The sequence below is a fragment of the Glossina fuscipes genome, unplaced genomic scaffold (assembly GCF_014805625.2).
Source record: "Glossina fuscipes isolate IAEA_lab_2018 unplaced genomic scaffold, Yale_Gfus_2 26, whole genome shotgun sequence".
Lineage (NCBI taxonomy): Eukaryota > Metazoa > Arthropoda > Insecta > Diptera > Glossinidae > Glossina > Glossina fuscipes.
The window spans coordinates 1,544,828-1,556,670 of record NW_023998421.1 but is presented as its reverse complement, the minus strand read 5'-3'; the positions used below and the strand labels follow the sequence as shown (position 1 = coordinate 1,556,670).

The window sequence follows — 11,843 nt, the reverse complement described above, 5'->3', positions numbered from 1 at the left end:
TGAATAGTTTTATACAATTTTTATAGGCGTGGCATTCGATTCCACTCGCCGTGCGAATAGGTTTAGCTTTTAATTGAGGCAGCAGTATCTTTTTTGCATCTTGAGGTACGGCGGCATAATATCTACCAAACGTGGTGAACTTTCTAAGCCGTACTTAGATGATATACGTGATTTCATTCGATTTATATCAACGTCTGCACGTTGATAAAGCAGTCACTTTGGCGAGATTGGAGGAAGAATACCAGTCGAAGTTTTGGGGTCGTGTAGAATGGTCACACGATCTAAATCAACAAGAATCACAAGCACGTTTAGCCGCCGCAGTTTTATTCGTATATCTTAATAGGTCCGAGTATTTTGTGAAGGGTGAATAATTTTCGTTTTTCTTTTTGCAAAAGGATCATGCTGAATTTGCATAATTCTGTCACACTTCAAAGTGGGTGCATAATGATGATATGCAATCACACTACAATCTATGTATTAACATCAGTATAGAATTCTTTAAGCAGTATCAAATCAACTCTACCTAATATGCGTGTCTAACTTAGTAGTATCTAAATTAACTTTTAATTCGGCCAGACGATATTGAAAATAGTTCGGATCGTATCACTTGTTCCTTCCCACATAACGCCTTACTTTGAGCAGTCATTAAAACAGTGCAATTTGTCAACAAAAATCTCTTAGCAAACGTTTTTTGGCGTTCTAATTTGGTATGACAACTTTAAATTGGATGGGCAATTTGTTGTATTTTTGTCACATGACCATTTCGATGAAAACTGAATCTTTAGACCGTTAAAAGACGTAATCCTCAATCATTTTTGATGAAAATTCGTTCATAAAGAACATTTGATATAAAAATAAACCTTATCGGATTTGGACCACGAAAGTCTATTTTTCGGATCTCAATCTCTATAAGGTTTCCAATGAAAACTAAGGTTTTATATTCAAAAGAGGTTTATTTTTTAATATTTTATGATGAATATTTATCCTTAGTAAATCAACCATAAGAAATCTATGTTACATAAATCTATTCTTTGGACTACATTATATGCATGTACCTCGGTTCTCATGACGACAAAGCTTACTTCGTGGCTTGTCATGAAAATAATAAACTCTTTGAGATGTGATTTAAGTTTACCAAATTTAGATCACATTGAAGCTCCAGCGCCCTCCACTAACAGAGCTTTCATAAAAATTATGAATTTTAAGTAAGTGAAGTGTCGTAGAGTACTTAAAGGTCAGCCATTCCCGACTACAGCATACTTAGTTTTTCATAATTTATAATAATGTTAAATTGAACTTTATTTTCAAGAATTTACTTTATTCAGCAGCTACTTTATAGGTGCTAAATTGCAAATGTAAATAAATATATAAATAATAATAAATAAGGCGGACAGGATAAACGCCAATTTATGCTAATTCAGAATATGTATATTTGAACGAGCGTACTGCATTTTTGTAGTTATCTATATGCAGACTCTTCCATGGCTGACATAAAAAAGTATGAAGCACGAAACTTGCATTAGCTTTGTCATAACTTTTTAACTTCCCTAAATACTAACAGAAAGTAGGTGAACGGCAAGAAAGGGTTACGTAGCATAATTTACCGCTAATCAAACTTACATCAGATGTGGCGACAATTAGTTCATATTTTTATAAAAAGTTGCCTTACTATTCCTATTTGTGAAACTGTGAATCTAATGAAGTAGAAATTTTGGGAACTTTAACAATTTGAGTTCTTTGTAAAAAAAATCGGAAGCGAATAGCTTGTTGTTGTACAATGTTGTGGTGAGTCGTGCGAAATAGACACGATGAAATTTCAAACCGTAAAAAAGCATAGGCGCTAAATTCGAATACTCTCTCTCCACACCTCCATTTGGAGGCTGCATTTGCGAAATATCAGGAATGCCATTGATGGTTGATTCTCCAGCAAAATTCTTGGCATCCCATTTCAAACTCTGTCTAGAAATTCTCGAAGAACTGAACTAGAATTCGCTGTTACGCAATCCACTACAATATAAGACGACTGTGGCAATGGAAGAACAAGAAAGAAAACTACGTTAGGTTGTGTCTGAATATTTTATACTATTGACGGACGGGGTTTCTGTCTTTTCCATTTTGTGTACACATACTTTTCGATCACCCATCACCGAAGTATGAAGGGTATACTCATTTTGTTAAAACGTTTGCACCGCCCAAAAGAAAGCATCAGAGACCTTACAAAGTATATATATATTCTTGATCTGCATCAAATTCTCTCAAATTTAAGCATGCCCACCTGTCCGTCTGTGTATTTACTGTTGTAGACGTTCTCCTGGAGGCAAAAAGGAAGCTGTCAACTTCAAACTCGTCAGAAGCGTTGAGAGTTCTTGCACGCAGGTTGGTATTGAAAACGGATTAAATCGGCTGGAGGACACGCCTACAGTACTACGTAAAGTGAGAACACCTCTGCTGTCTTTCAAAAATAATGAAAAATTCCATCCGCCTCTCATTCAACTCACACCAGGCTCGATATGACTTTAGCAATTCTGCCAGTACGTAGTTTTGAGATTTGAGAGCTCCGAGCTTTTGTGAAAATACTCTGCAGCATCATTCTTCAAAAATTTCGGCACATCTATGAATCATATTTAGATCGTCCAAGCCAATATACATTTGTTTTTCTGTTCCGTACCGATCACTTCGTGTCGAAGCCTTCTATTTCTTTCTTTCTATTTACTGCGTAAAATGTTATACTTCCCTCTTTCGCTGGTGAGTATAGAAATTTTATTTTATTTTATATCTCCTCACAGATAATGGCGAATACAAATGCCATAGTAGGTGGCACTAGCTTACTTTTCGATATGGTTGAACTGCCTAAGGAACGGCTCATAAGACGGATAATATTCTCATTCCAGGACTTACTCGGTAATAAAAACGAACTTCAAATTGAAGGCATAAACTATTAATGAAAAATTTTTAAACAGTGTCACTTGGAAGTACTGCCGGTCTTTTTTTGGGCTTCAGTGTCATGTCGTTGGCGGAATTTCTCTATTACTTTGTCTTAAAAACTATAAACCTTCTAAAAAGATACTAAGGAACAACAATCAACAACGACAACCGACGTTGAACAATTCAGTTTTCACACAATTTTCGATTAGAAAGCACTTTTTCTCATAAAAAAAAATATTTTTACTATATTGTTTAAATTAACGCATAAGGCAAATGGAAATGGAGAAGGTGGACAGCTACGAATGAAATGTGAAAAATGGAAAAAGAAGATATGGTATATTGAACTATAAGGCAACGCATACTTAAATTTTTCAAATATTTATTTCCAATCGAGTCATTCGCCATTTTTTGAAAAAATCGCTGTCAAGCGACTTTACCCGCTTTATTGGCCATGGCACGAAACGCCAATGTTTCTTAGTTGAATTGCGATTTATTAAAACTAATTTTTCAAATTGCTGCATTAAAACGTATTATATTAAAGCTAATTTCAAATAATGGAACAACGAATAAAAATCAGTAACGGTCTTCGACGATTGAAGACTTCCAATTTAGACTTGTTTATTATAACCATATCACCATATTGGCAATAAACGGTAAAAAATAGTTATATGTGTAATCATTGCCACTGAAAAAATAGAACACAATAATCATTATTTTATACCAAACATTACAAAAAATTATCTGCCTCCCATTTTTGCTTATTTTACGATCATAGGAACAATGATAATGATGTCTAGGCTTCTAGGCACTTCAAATTTATTTCTATTCCTTTAACTTTTTGATAATTTTTGCACCTTTTTTGGACCAAATTTTTTGTGTTTTTATCTTTATTGTGCAGTGAGTTCTCGGTTCTATACTTTTTCAGTTTTGCACTTCTCTTGATGATTAATAATTTTTTTTAATTTGAGCTCATGGAATAAATAGCAACTTTAAAATTGAACTATTAAACAAAAAAAGGGCACAAAGGAAAAGGTGAAACTGAAAACAACAAAAATAATAGTTTGATTTGTTTAAAACAACGTAAACCGTAAATCGTAAACGTTTATTGAAATGCGACGATTGCGATCGCGATTTTATTAAGCAAGAATCGCAGTAGTTGAAATACGATTAATTCAATGGGTCGCAGACTATAGTTAACTAAAAAAGTTATGAGAATTAAGTAACCAGGAAAATCGTCCGACATGCCTGCTGGTGAATTTTCTTCTGTTTGCATTTTCCATCGCGTTGATATTTTCACATTCTCTGTGATAATTTTAGTAAAAAACTGCCAAAGTTTTTTAAGCATCACAGTGCTATGAGTGAACATTTGAACATATTTATGGAGTAATTAGTCGCTTATGTTGGCATTGCATAGTTTAGCATCTCTGTCTTTTCTTTTAACATATGGTGTTACTACTTACAATTTTTCCAATGCTCTTCGCTTTTACTGTCTTGCAGATTTGTTTAACAATATCAAATGCAGCTAATATATGCGAAAGAATAACATTTTGGTGCAACATGTTCATCTGTAAAATAAACTCAATATAGAAAATTTTATGTTTTTATTAAAACATTACCAGTGAGTGTTTCTAAGCGACATACGGGTTAGGCGAAATGTTGAAGACAATGTTTAAATCCGTGCGATCTTCTCAACAAGTATTATTGGTCGTGTATTATTTGTATTACTTGGTCGTGTTGGTGATACTGCATAACGACAGACCTGTGCACTTGTTTGTAAACAAATTTGAAATCTGCTCACTTTTCTGCAAAGGTCAATGCCTTTTGCTCTTGGCCAAATGAGATTTGTTTATTTTTCTGCAGGTAAAAGAAAGAGTTTTATTTTAGTTTTTTTTATACGTCTCCTCATGATCGGAAAGGCCGGAATTGATTGCATTGCATTGATTGACAGCAACATTTTATGAGAAAAGCAGTGTTTATTTCGAAATATATTTATATTTGAAAGTGTATATGGAAGAAAAAGGAAAGATTCGGACAACAGGAATTGAACAAAGTAATTTTTTTAGTCGTCCTTTGTTGAAATACAAATTAAGAAAAGCGATCAAATAAAATAGTCGTAGTTTCCGTTTCCTAAGTATTAGATATGAAATATCATGTAGCGTCCGATATGAAATATCGATTCATACAATTTCAAGGAATTATATTCTTATCTGTACAAACTAACAGTTATTCTATGTTTACTGAAAAAACGACGTCTGCTGAAAAATAAATAGTAGCCAACGAGGTTGATGATTTGCTTATAACTAGCCAATGCAATGAAGCAAGTTTGACCAAGTTTTCCTGAATTCAAGTTGGATATTGAGCCAATGTTTCGAACGTAACATAAAGCGAGATTTTCTGCTGCAAATGAGTATCTTTACTTGCTGGTCACAACTGTATAAGAGCTTATACACGTTTTTTCCTGTCTACGTCCTTAAAGCATTTTTTTTCGAATGTAGCAACGGAAGAGATAGGAGTAGAGTTCTGCTATATAAAAATAAATTTTTAATTGAATCTTAAATAATTTTATTTTAGTTTTTTTGTAAACATTACATTAACTTTTCTCGGCAAAAACAATTTCTGCGACCTTCTTTAAATTGGTTTTCAACATACGCGTTCAAGGTCTTGCACGGTAACATACAGAAGCAGATTCTAGATCTAGGTTTTGAAAACACAGATAGACAATAAATAATAAATAATATATCTATTTCTATCTGTTACTTTCTAATAGGAACCTTGCCCAACCTTGTAATTTTACGCTACAATTCATTTTAAAATACATTGCCACCCTTTTACATACAATAATTTATTTTTGGCCATCATTTTGATAAAAATGCCGATTATATGGAAAATCATATATTTAAGAAATCAAAAAGCAAATTTGACCCTATTGACAAAAACATATTCACATTTTAAAGAGAATTCGAGTAAGTTTAATATTTAATAAGTAATATAATACAATAAATATATATATATAAACAAATATAATATGTATATAATAAGTAATCAACAAAAGTGTTTTTGTATATTCGAAGGGAAATTGACTAATGAAATATCTCAACAATATAAGATGCAAGATTCTCTAAACGCTTTACGAAATTTGGCGAGCAAAGGTAATCGTTATCCGCCCTCACAATTTCTTCCACACACCTCCGCCTTCCGCCATTACACAACTAAAGCAAAAAGAAGTCTTTTAAAACAGGATGAAAGTAAAATTAAAGGTAAGGAAGATTAATTGCTTTCGAATTATGATTCATTATGAGGTGTCTTTTTTTTAGTTTATGAACCAAGAATTTCAAATACTTCGAAACAAAGAGTTTATGTATGGGGCCTTCAGGAAACCGGTGCTTTAGGACTACTCACCGATGTAAAAAAAGCTCAAGAACGTTATACAAGCATAGTAAATTATCCTACACGTTTGCAGTTTTCGGTAAATAACGAAATCTTAGATGTAACAGCAGGCTATGGATTTTCAGCATATGCGGTCAAGCGTTCCGATGGAGAAACTCTATTTGGTTCTGGTCTCAATACAGACTCACAGATAGGTTTCCAAGTCAGAAATCGCGCTCAAGGCATGAAAAACTTGGATATTATAATCTATCCTACGGCTATAAGATTGCCGAGAGTTGAGGGTGAAACAGACAGCGATATGATGGTGCGTATTTCCATATGTCCTATTTCAGTTAGTCTTGGTATATATTATTGTTTAATAATCGTAATAGGTGCGTTGTATGTCGGCGGGAAGAGCTCATTTGATAGTAGTTACTCGCAATGGTACAATTTTCACGATGGGCAATAACTCATATGGCCAGTGTTGTCGCAATATTATTGAAGATGAGGTATACCGTGCAAGTGGTGTGATTCATCGAATATCGGAAAAAGACATTTGTGACCCAGAAGATAAAATTGTAGATGTGGTCTGCGGGCAGGACCATACAATGTTTTTGACTAAATTAGGAAAAGTTTACACTTGTGGATGGGGCTCAGATGGTCAAACTGGCCAAGGTCATTATAATACGACCGGTACTATAGTCCAGGCAATGGGCGATATTAGCGGAGAAAAGATTGTTAAATTAGCTTGTTCTTGTGATTGCGTTTTAGCTTTAAATAATAACGGAGATTTGTTCGGATGGGGCAATTCAGAATATGGTCAATTAAATGATTCGGACACAGTCAATACACAAATAAATACACCAATCCATCTTAAACTAACGCAGGGAATTGGAAAGTCAACAGACGTGGCTGCTGGTGGATCGTTTTGTATGGCTTTAAACGAGGAAGGTTTGGTATACACATGGGGCTACGGTATTCTTGGCTTTGGTCCTCTTGTAGAGCAATCTTCTAAGCCACAACTCTTGTTGCCACCATTGTTTGGGCGCAATGACTTTAGTAATAAAACTCGTGTGGTGTCAATTGGATGCGGTGTTTTCCATATGGGTGCGATAAACTCTGATGGTGATTTGTTTATGTGGGGTAAAAATCGTTTTGGTCATTTAGGCTTAGGACATAAAAAGGATCAATTTTTCCCTTTTAAAACCGCAATCAACGGTAAAGTAACTAAAGTAGCCTACGGAGTGGATCACACTCTAGCTATTTCTAAGGCCTTCATTTAATAAATGCATCAAATAATTTCCGAAGGAAGCTATCTTTCGTTAGTTATAATTCCGTTTTATGTCTGGATTCTTATTTGCAGTTAACTATCGGACTATCCATTAAATGTGGAACACAACACGTCTCTCATTTTTAAAAAATGTGTTTTCCATAATAAGAATCCTTTTCTGATTTCCTGGAAAGGGATAAAAAGTCTAATTAAAAAGGACGCACAGTTGTCGCAATTGCCAATCTTTTAATTAACTTTGGCAACATTGACAATCGTCTGCACTGAGCTGACATCTCAATTCTCGTCGGCTGCCTTCCAATTTTAGTGCCAAATTTTTTCTTTCTTAAACCGCCAGACTTTGCTAGTGGGTTCGCTACTTCGCAAAAAACAAACTACAAATCATTTGTTTATTGAGTAAGAAAAAATTTGGAATATTATTTTTTTTTAAATAAAATAAAGAATAAAATTAAATAATTTATGGTGGCATAGAAACTTGACGTTTTGGAGATGTAAGGGCCATCGATGCATTTACGTTTATCTTCAATTTCTGTGATTCGCTGACCGCCTAAATATGATTATATCAATCTGAGTACAAGGTAATCGGTCAAATAGCAAAGTTGCTTGCATCATTTAACATACTGCAAAATTGAATTACTTTTATATAATTTTTAACAAATAAATTCGGTGACAATTTCAAACGCTTTTTTTCTTCTAACTATATTATATTATATATATGTGTAAGTTGAAATGAAAAAATAGCATATTTATACATGTCGTTTTTAACTTTTGCCTGCGTTTTTTCTGACGCAGTCTTCGTTTTTAAAATAGCCCCCTTTTTAACATGCTTGTGGATGATGTGTCCGTTTTTAACATAGTTGTGGAGGTGATTTTATTGGACTGCGCATAGTTTAGCATCTCCGCAACCATATTACCAAAACATGGTATTTTTGACATTAGGTGTCATTTGCAAATAACAAACAAGTAGCTAACGGTTTTTTCGTGACAAATGAAATTTCTGCTAAAATATCAATACGCTGAAAATTGAGAAAAAAAGAAAAATAAATTGTAAGAGGCCTTAAAAAAACAAGAAAAACAATTGAAGAATAAAACGCGACATTTTTTGGGTGCATCAAGAAAAATAAGAAGATTTCATCTAAAATATTTGCAGCTTTCTGGTCACTTTACCATAAACGTGAGTTTATTTTCTTAATTTTTATTATTTAATCCTGTTGGCGTTCGGAAAATTTGGTTGGATTGAATATTTATGGGCTTTGTGTATGTTATGACATTATCATGAGAAGAAAATCGCAAGATACAAGGAAATTGTCGATCTTTAGCCGATTTCCAAAACTATTGTTGTTTATACAAACTTTCTTGAATTTAAAATTAGTAAAGTTTTGTGTCAACATTTCACTAATTTCAATAAATAATAACAACACATAAATTTTTCGAAATTTTCATAAGTACGTACATTGACATGATATGAGAAATTTATAATGTCTTCGTAGCACGATATAATATGTTACAAGGTATTGCAAGAATGTTGAATATAAAGGATTCGATTACAGCCGAATATAATTTCCCAACTTATTCTAATTTGCAGTTTACTTCTCCGTTGGTATGTTATACTACAGGAAAAGAAGCCATTTTTGTTTTTGTTAATATGTATGAATATATATATATAAAATCCGCATTTACGGGAATGTCATTTGCATTGATGATATGAATGATTTTACATGTGTGTATATACGCAAATCTGTACCAAAAATCAAGTGTGAAGAGCTAATGAAAGGGGAAAAAAAAGTAAAAGGAAGTAAAAACTAAGATAAAAGCAAACTCCAACATCGATATTTGAGCCCGTGGATACGACATCCTCCTGAGTTCAGCCCCAATATAAACAAAGTTGTAACAAATAAAAATCATTTAATATATATTTAATTTCTATATTAATATTTTTTTAATGTATACGTTTATCGTCTAGTATATAAGTATAATTTAGTACATAAATACTATTTAAACTCATATTTTAAAAAATTGTAAAATAATAAAAATAAGTTTAATAAAAATAAACCTATTTTTTATTTTATGTATTGTGAGGTTGCTTGTTTTCACTCATTTATCTTCTGATATAATTACTTTATTGACCTACGACCGAACCTAATACGATTTTTTTAACTTAAACGTCTATTTCATCCTAATGTCACGACGGTTCGGTGCAGCAACCAACACCCAAACGAAAAAAAAAAAAACAAAACAGAAGTCCTCTTCTTCTTGTCGCGACGTCCGATTGGCTTGCCGATCTATAGCCTAGCCAAAATACTGTACTTTCCAGCGCTTTCCGTGAGGCGGTACAGTCTTGGTCAGTATAGGCGGGTACTAGCCTAATGATCCATCTATGTGTTACGTGTGTCAATACAACCCCCATAAACATCTGCTCTTATACATACGATCTAATTTATGTGTACATATACTTATACAGGGGTTTAGGTTGCGTTAAGGAAATAAATAGTTAGATACAATATTCTAATATTTATGGTTCTTTTTAGATTTATCGTTTAATGCCGTCAATATATTTATCATTATGGTTTTTATTTTATTATATATTTATTTATTTATATTATAATTATTTATTAAATACTATTAATAATTATTAGTTAATATATATAACGACTGTTCATGTGCGTGCAGCAGACGTACCTTACCCTGTGTTCGGCGAAAACCTCAGAAAACGCTGTTATGTGGGGCAACACGAAATCTGTATTGCATGGTATAAGGTCTATACGAGCGATAAGCCATGCAAAATTGTGGGTGTCCGCGGAGGTCAGGTTGCCCAAAACTAGGATTGCTCTTGGCAGAAAGGTGCATCCATCTAACTGAAATAACATGTTGATTGGCCATTTTATGTTAAACACCGCTATTTCTATTAACAGAATGATCATTTTACGGTTAACTATCAATCTGTTAAAAACTTTCAAAGTAAGGAAGTGAACAAAAGGAAGAAAAAAGTGAAACGAATACATGGTGTTCAATACGTTCAATATATGCTTTGATTCCCTAAAGATTTTATTCGGCTACGTCCACTCTAGGTACCATTAAGAGGTGATCCAAAGAGCTTAAGAATCTTTACATTACAAAAAGTCTATACATGTGCTTAGTTAGGCCAATACTTGAGTATGTCTCTGTTGTGTGGCCTCCTTTCTATAGGTGTTAGGTAGATTCAATTGAATTCATTCAAAAGCAATTCTTGCTGTTTGCCCTTAGGAATTTGGGTTGCGACCCGCTTGTCTCTCTGCCTCCTTATGAAAATAGGTTGCTTTTGTTATCCTTACCGTCACATGAAAAACGTAAATTTATTTTTGATGTTTCGATTCGCCACATTACCTGGGAAAGATAAACTTTAATTTCTCTCATGGCTTTTCTAGGCACTTTATCTTCATTAAGCTTCAGGGATATTTATGGTCTACAATGGTGTGTAAAAAAAATATGTAGCATATTTATTTATTTATTTTTTTTTTTTTGTAATTATATTACAGGGTGCTTTTTTTACCATGTTGCGAACTGTCGCGAATGGCACGAGCTTGTGTGTTTGTTGTTGTTTTGCCATAAATAATAAGTTAATGTTGAAGGCGTCTATATTTGTTCATCAAGTTAGTGTTATATCCAGATTTGTCTCGTAGCTCATGCTTCAAATATGTTCGTGGTTTGACCAAAATATAGCTTTTTAAATATTTTAATTAGTTTATGCATTAGAAATATAAAATGTTCCATTTCCTATATTGTATCAATCAAGTGATAACAATAAATCAAATCGACATCTGCCTCATCTCACTGACATTAATTGTAATTTTTATATACTTTAAAAGGGAGATAATGAAACGTTTAAAGACTACGCCTAAATAATTGAAAATTTTTCCTTAACGTAGGTAAGCGAGACAGTATCAAAACATCTTAAAACGTCCTAATCGGGTAACGACCACTTTTAAATATTAGTCCATATGACAGTTGCATCGGTGTGTAAAAAATATGTATAGTATTTTTATTTATTTATTTTTTTTTATAATTATATTGCAGGGTGCCTTGATGCTGAAAACTATCAATTTAACATTTTGTCGACACATATCTGTAGATGAAGTGCTATATCATGAACCATGCCGATGAAAACTTACTTCTCATGGAAAATAAAACAACAAAAAATTTACATTCGAATTCAAAGTAGCCACTGCTATCGACGCTTTTAGATCCATTACGAAAAGAACAGAGTGCGTTAAACTTCCCTCCAACT

At 33.2% G+C, this 11,843-nt stretch overlaps 1 protein-coding gene across 3 annotated transcripts in view; it reads left to right on the top strand.

The window, feature by feature from the left end:
* LOC119635495 (RCC1-like G exchanging factor-like protein) overlaps nt 1-7,591 on the top strand; it is an 8,190-nt gene extending 599 nt beyond the window's left edge. The window contains exons 1-4 of one of the 3 annotated variants that reach the window (XM_038030319.1): nt 4,608-4,785; nt 5,997-6,182; nt 6,240-6,616; nt 6,684-7,591. In XM_038030319.1, the coding sequence (XP_037886247.1) occupies nt 4,740-4,785; nt 5,997-6,182; nt 6,240-6,616; nt 6,684-7,574 (1,500 nt within the window). In that variant the 5' untranslated portion in view covers nt 4,608-4,739 and the 3' untranslated portion in view covers nt 7,575-7,591. Of the gene's footprint in view, nt 1-4,607; nt 4,786-5,770; nt 5,889-5,996; nt 6,183-6,239; nt 6,617-6,683 lie in introns of those variants that run through there. The other 2 variants (XM_038030317.1, XM_038030318.1) reach the window with 2 other exon arrangements.
* Nucleotides 7,592-11,843: the final 4,252 nt, after the last annotated feature.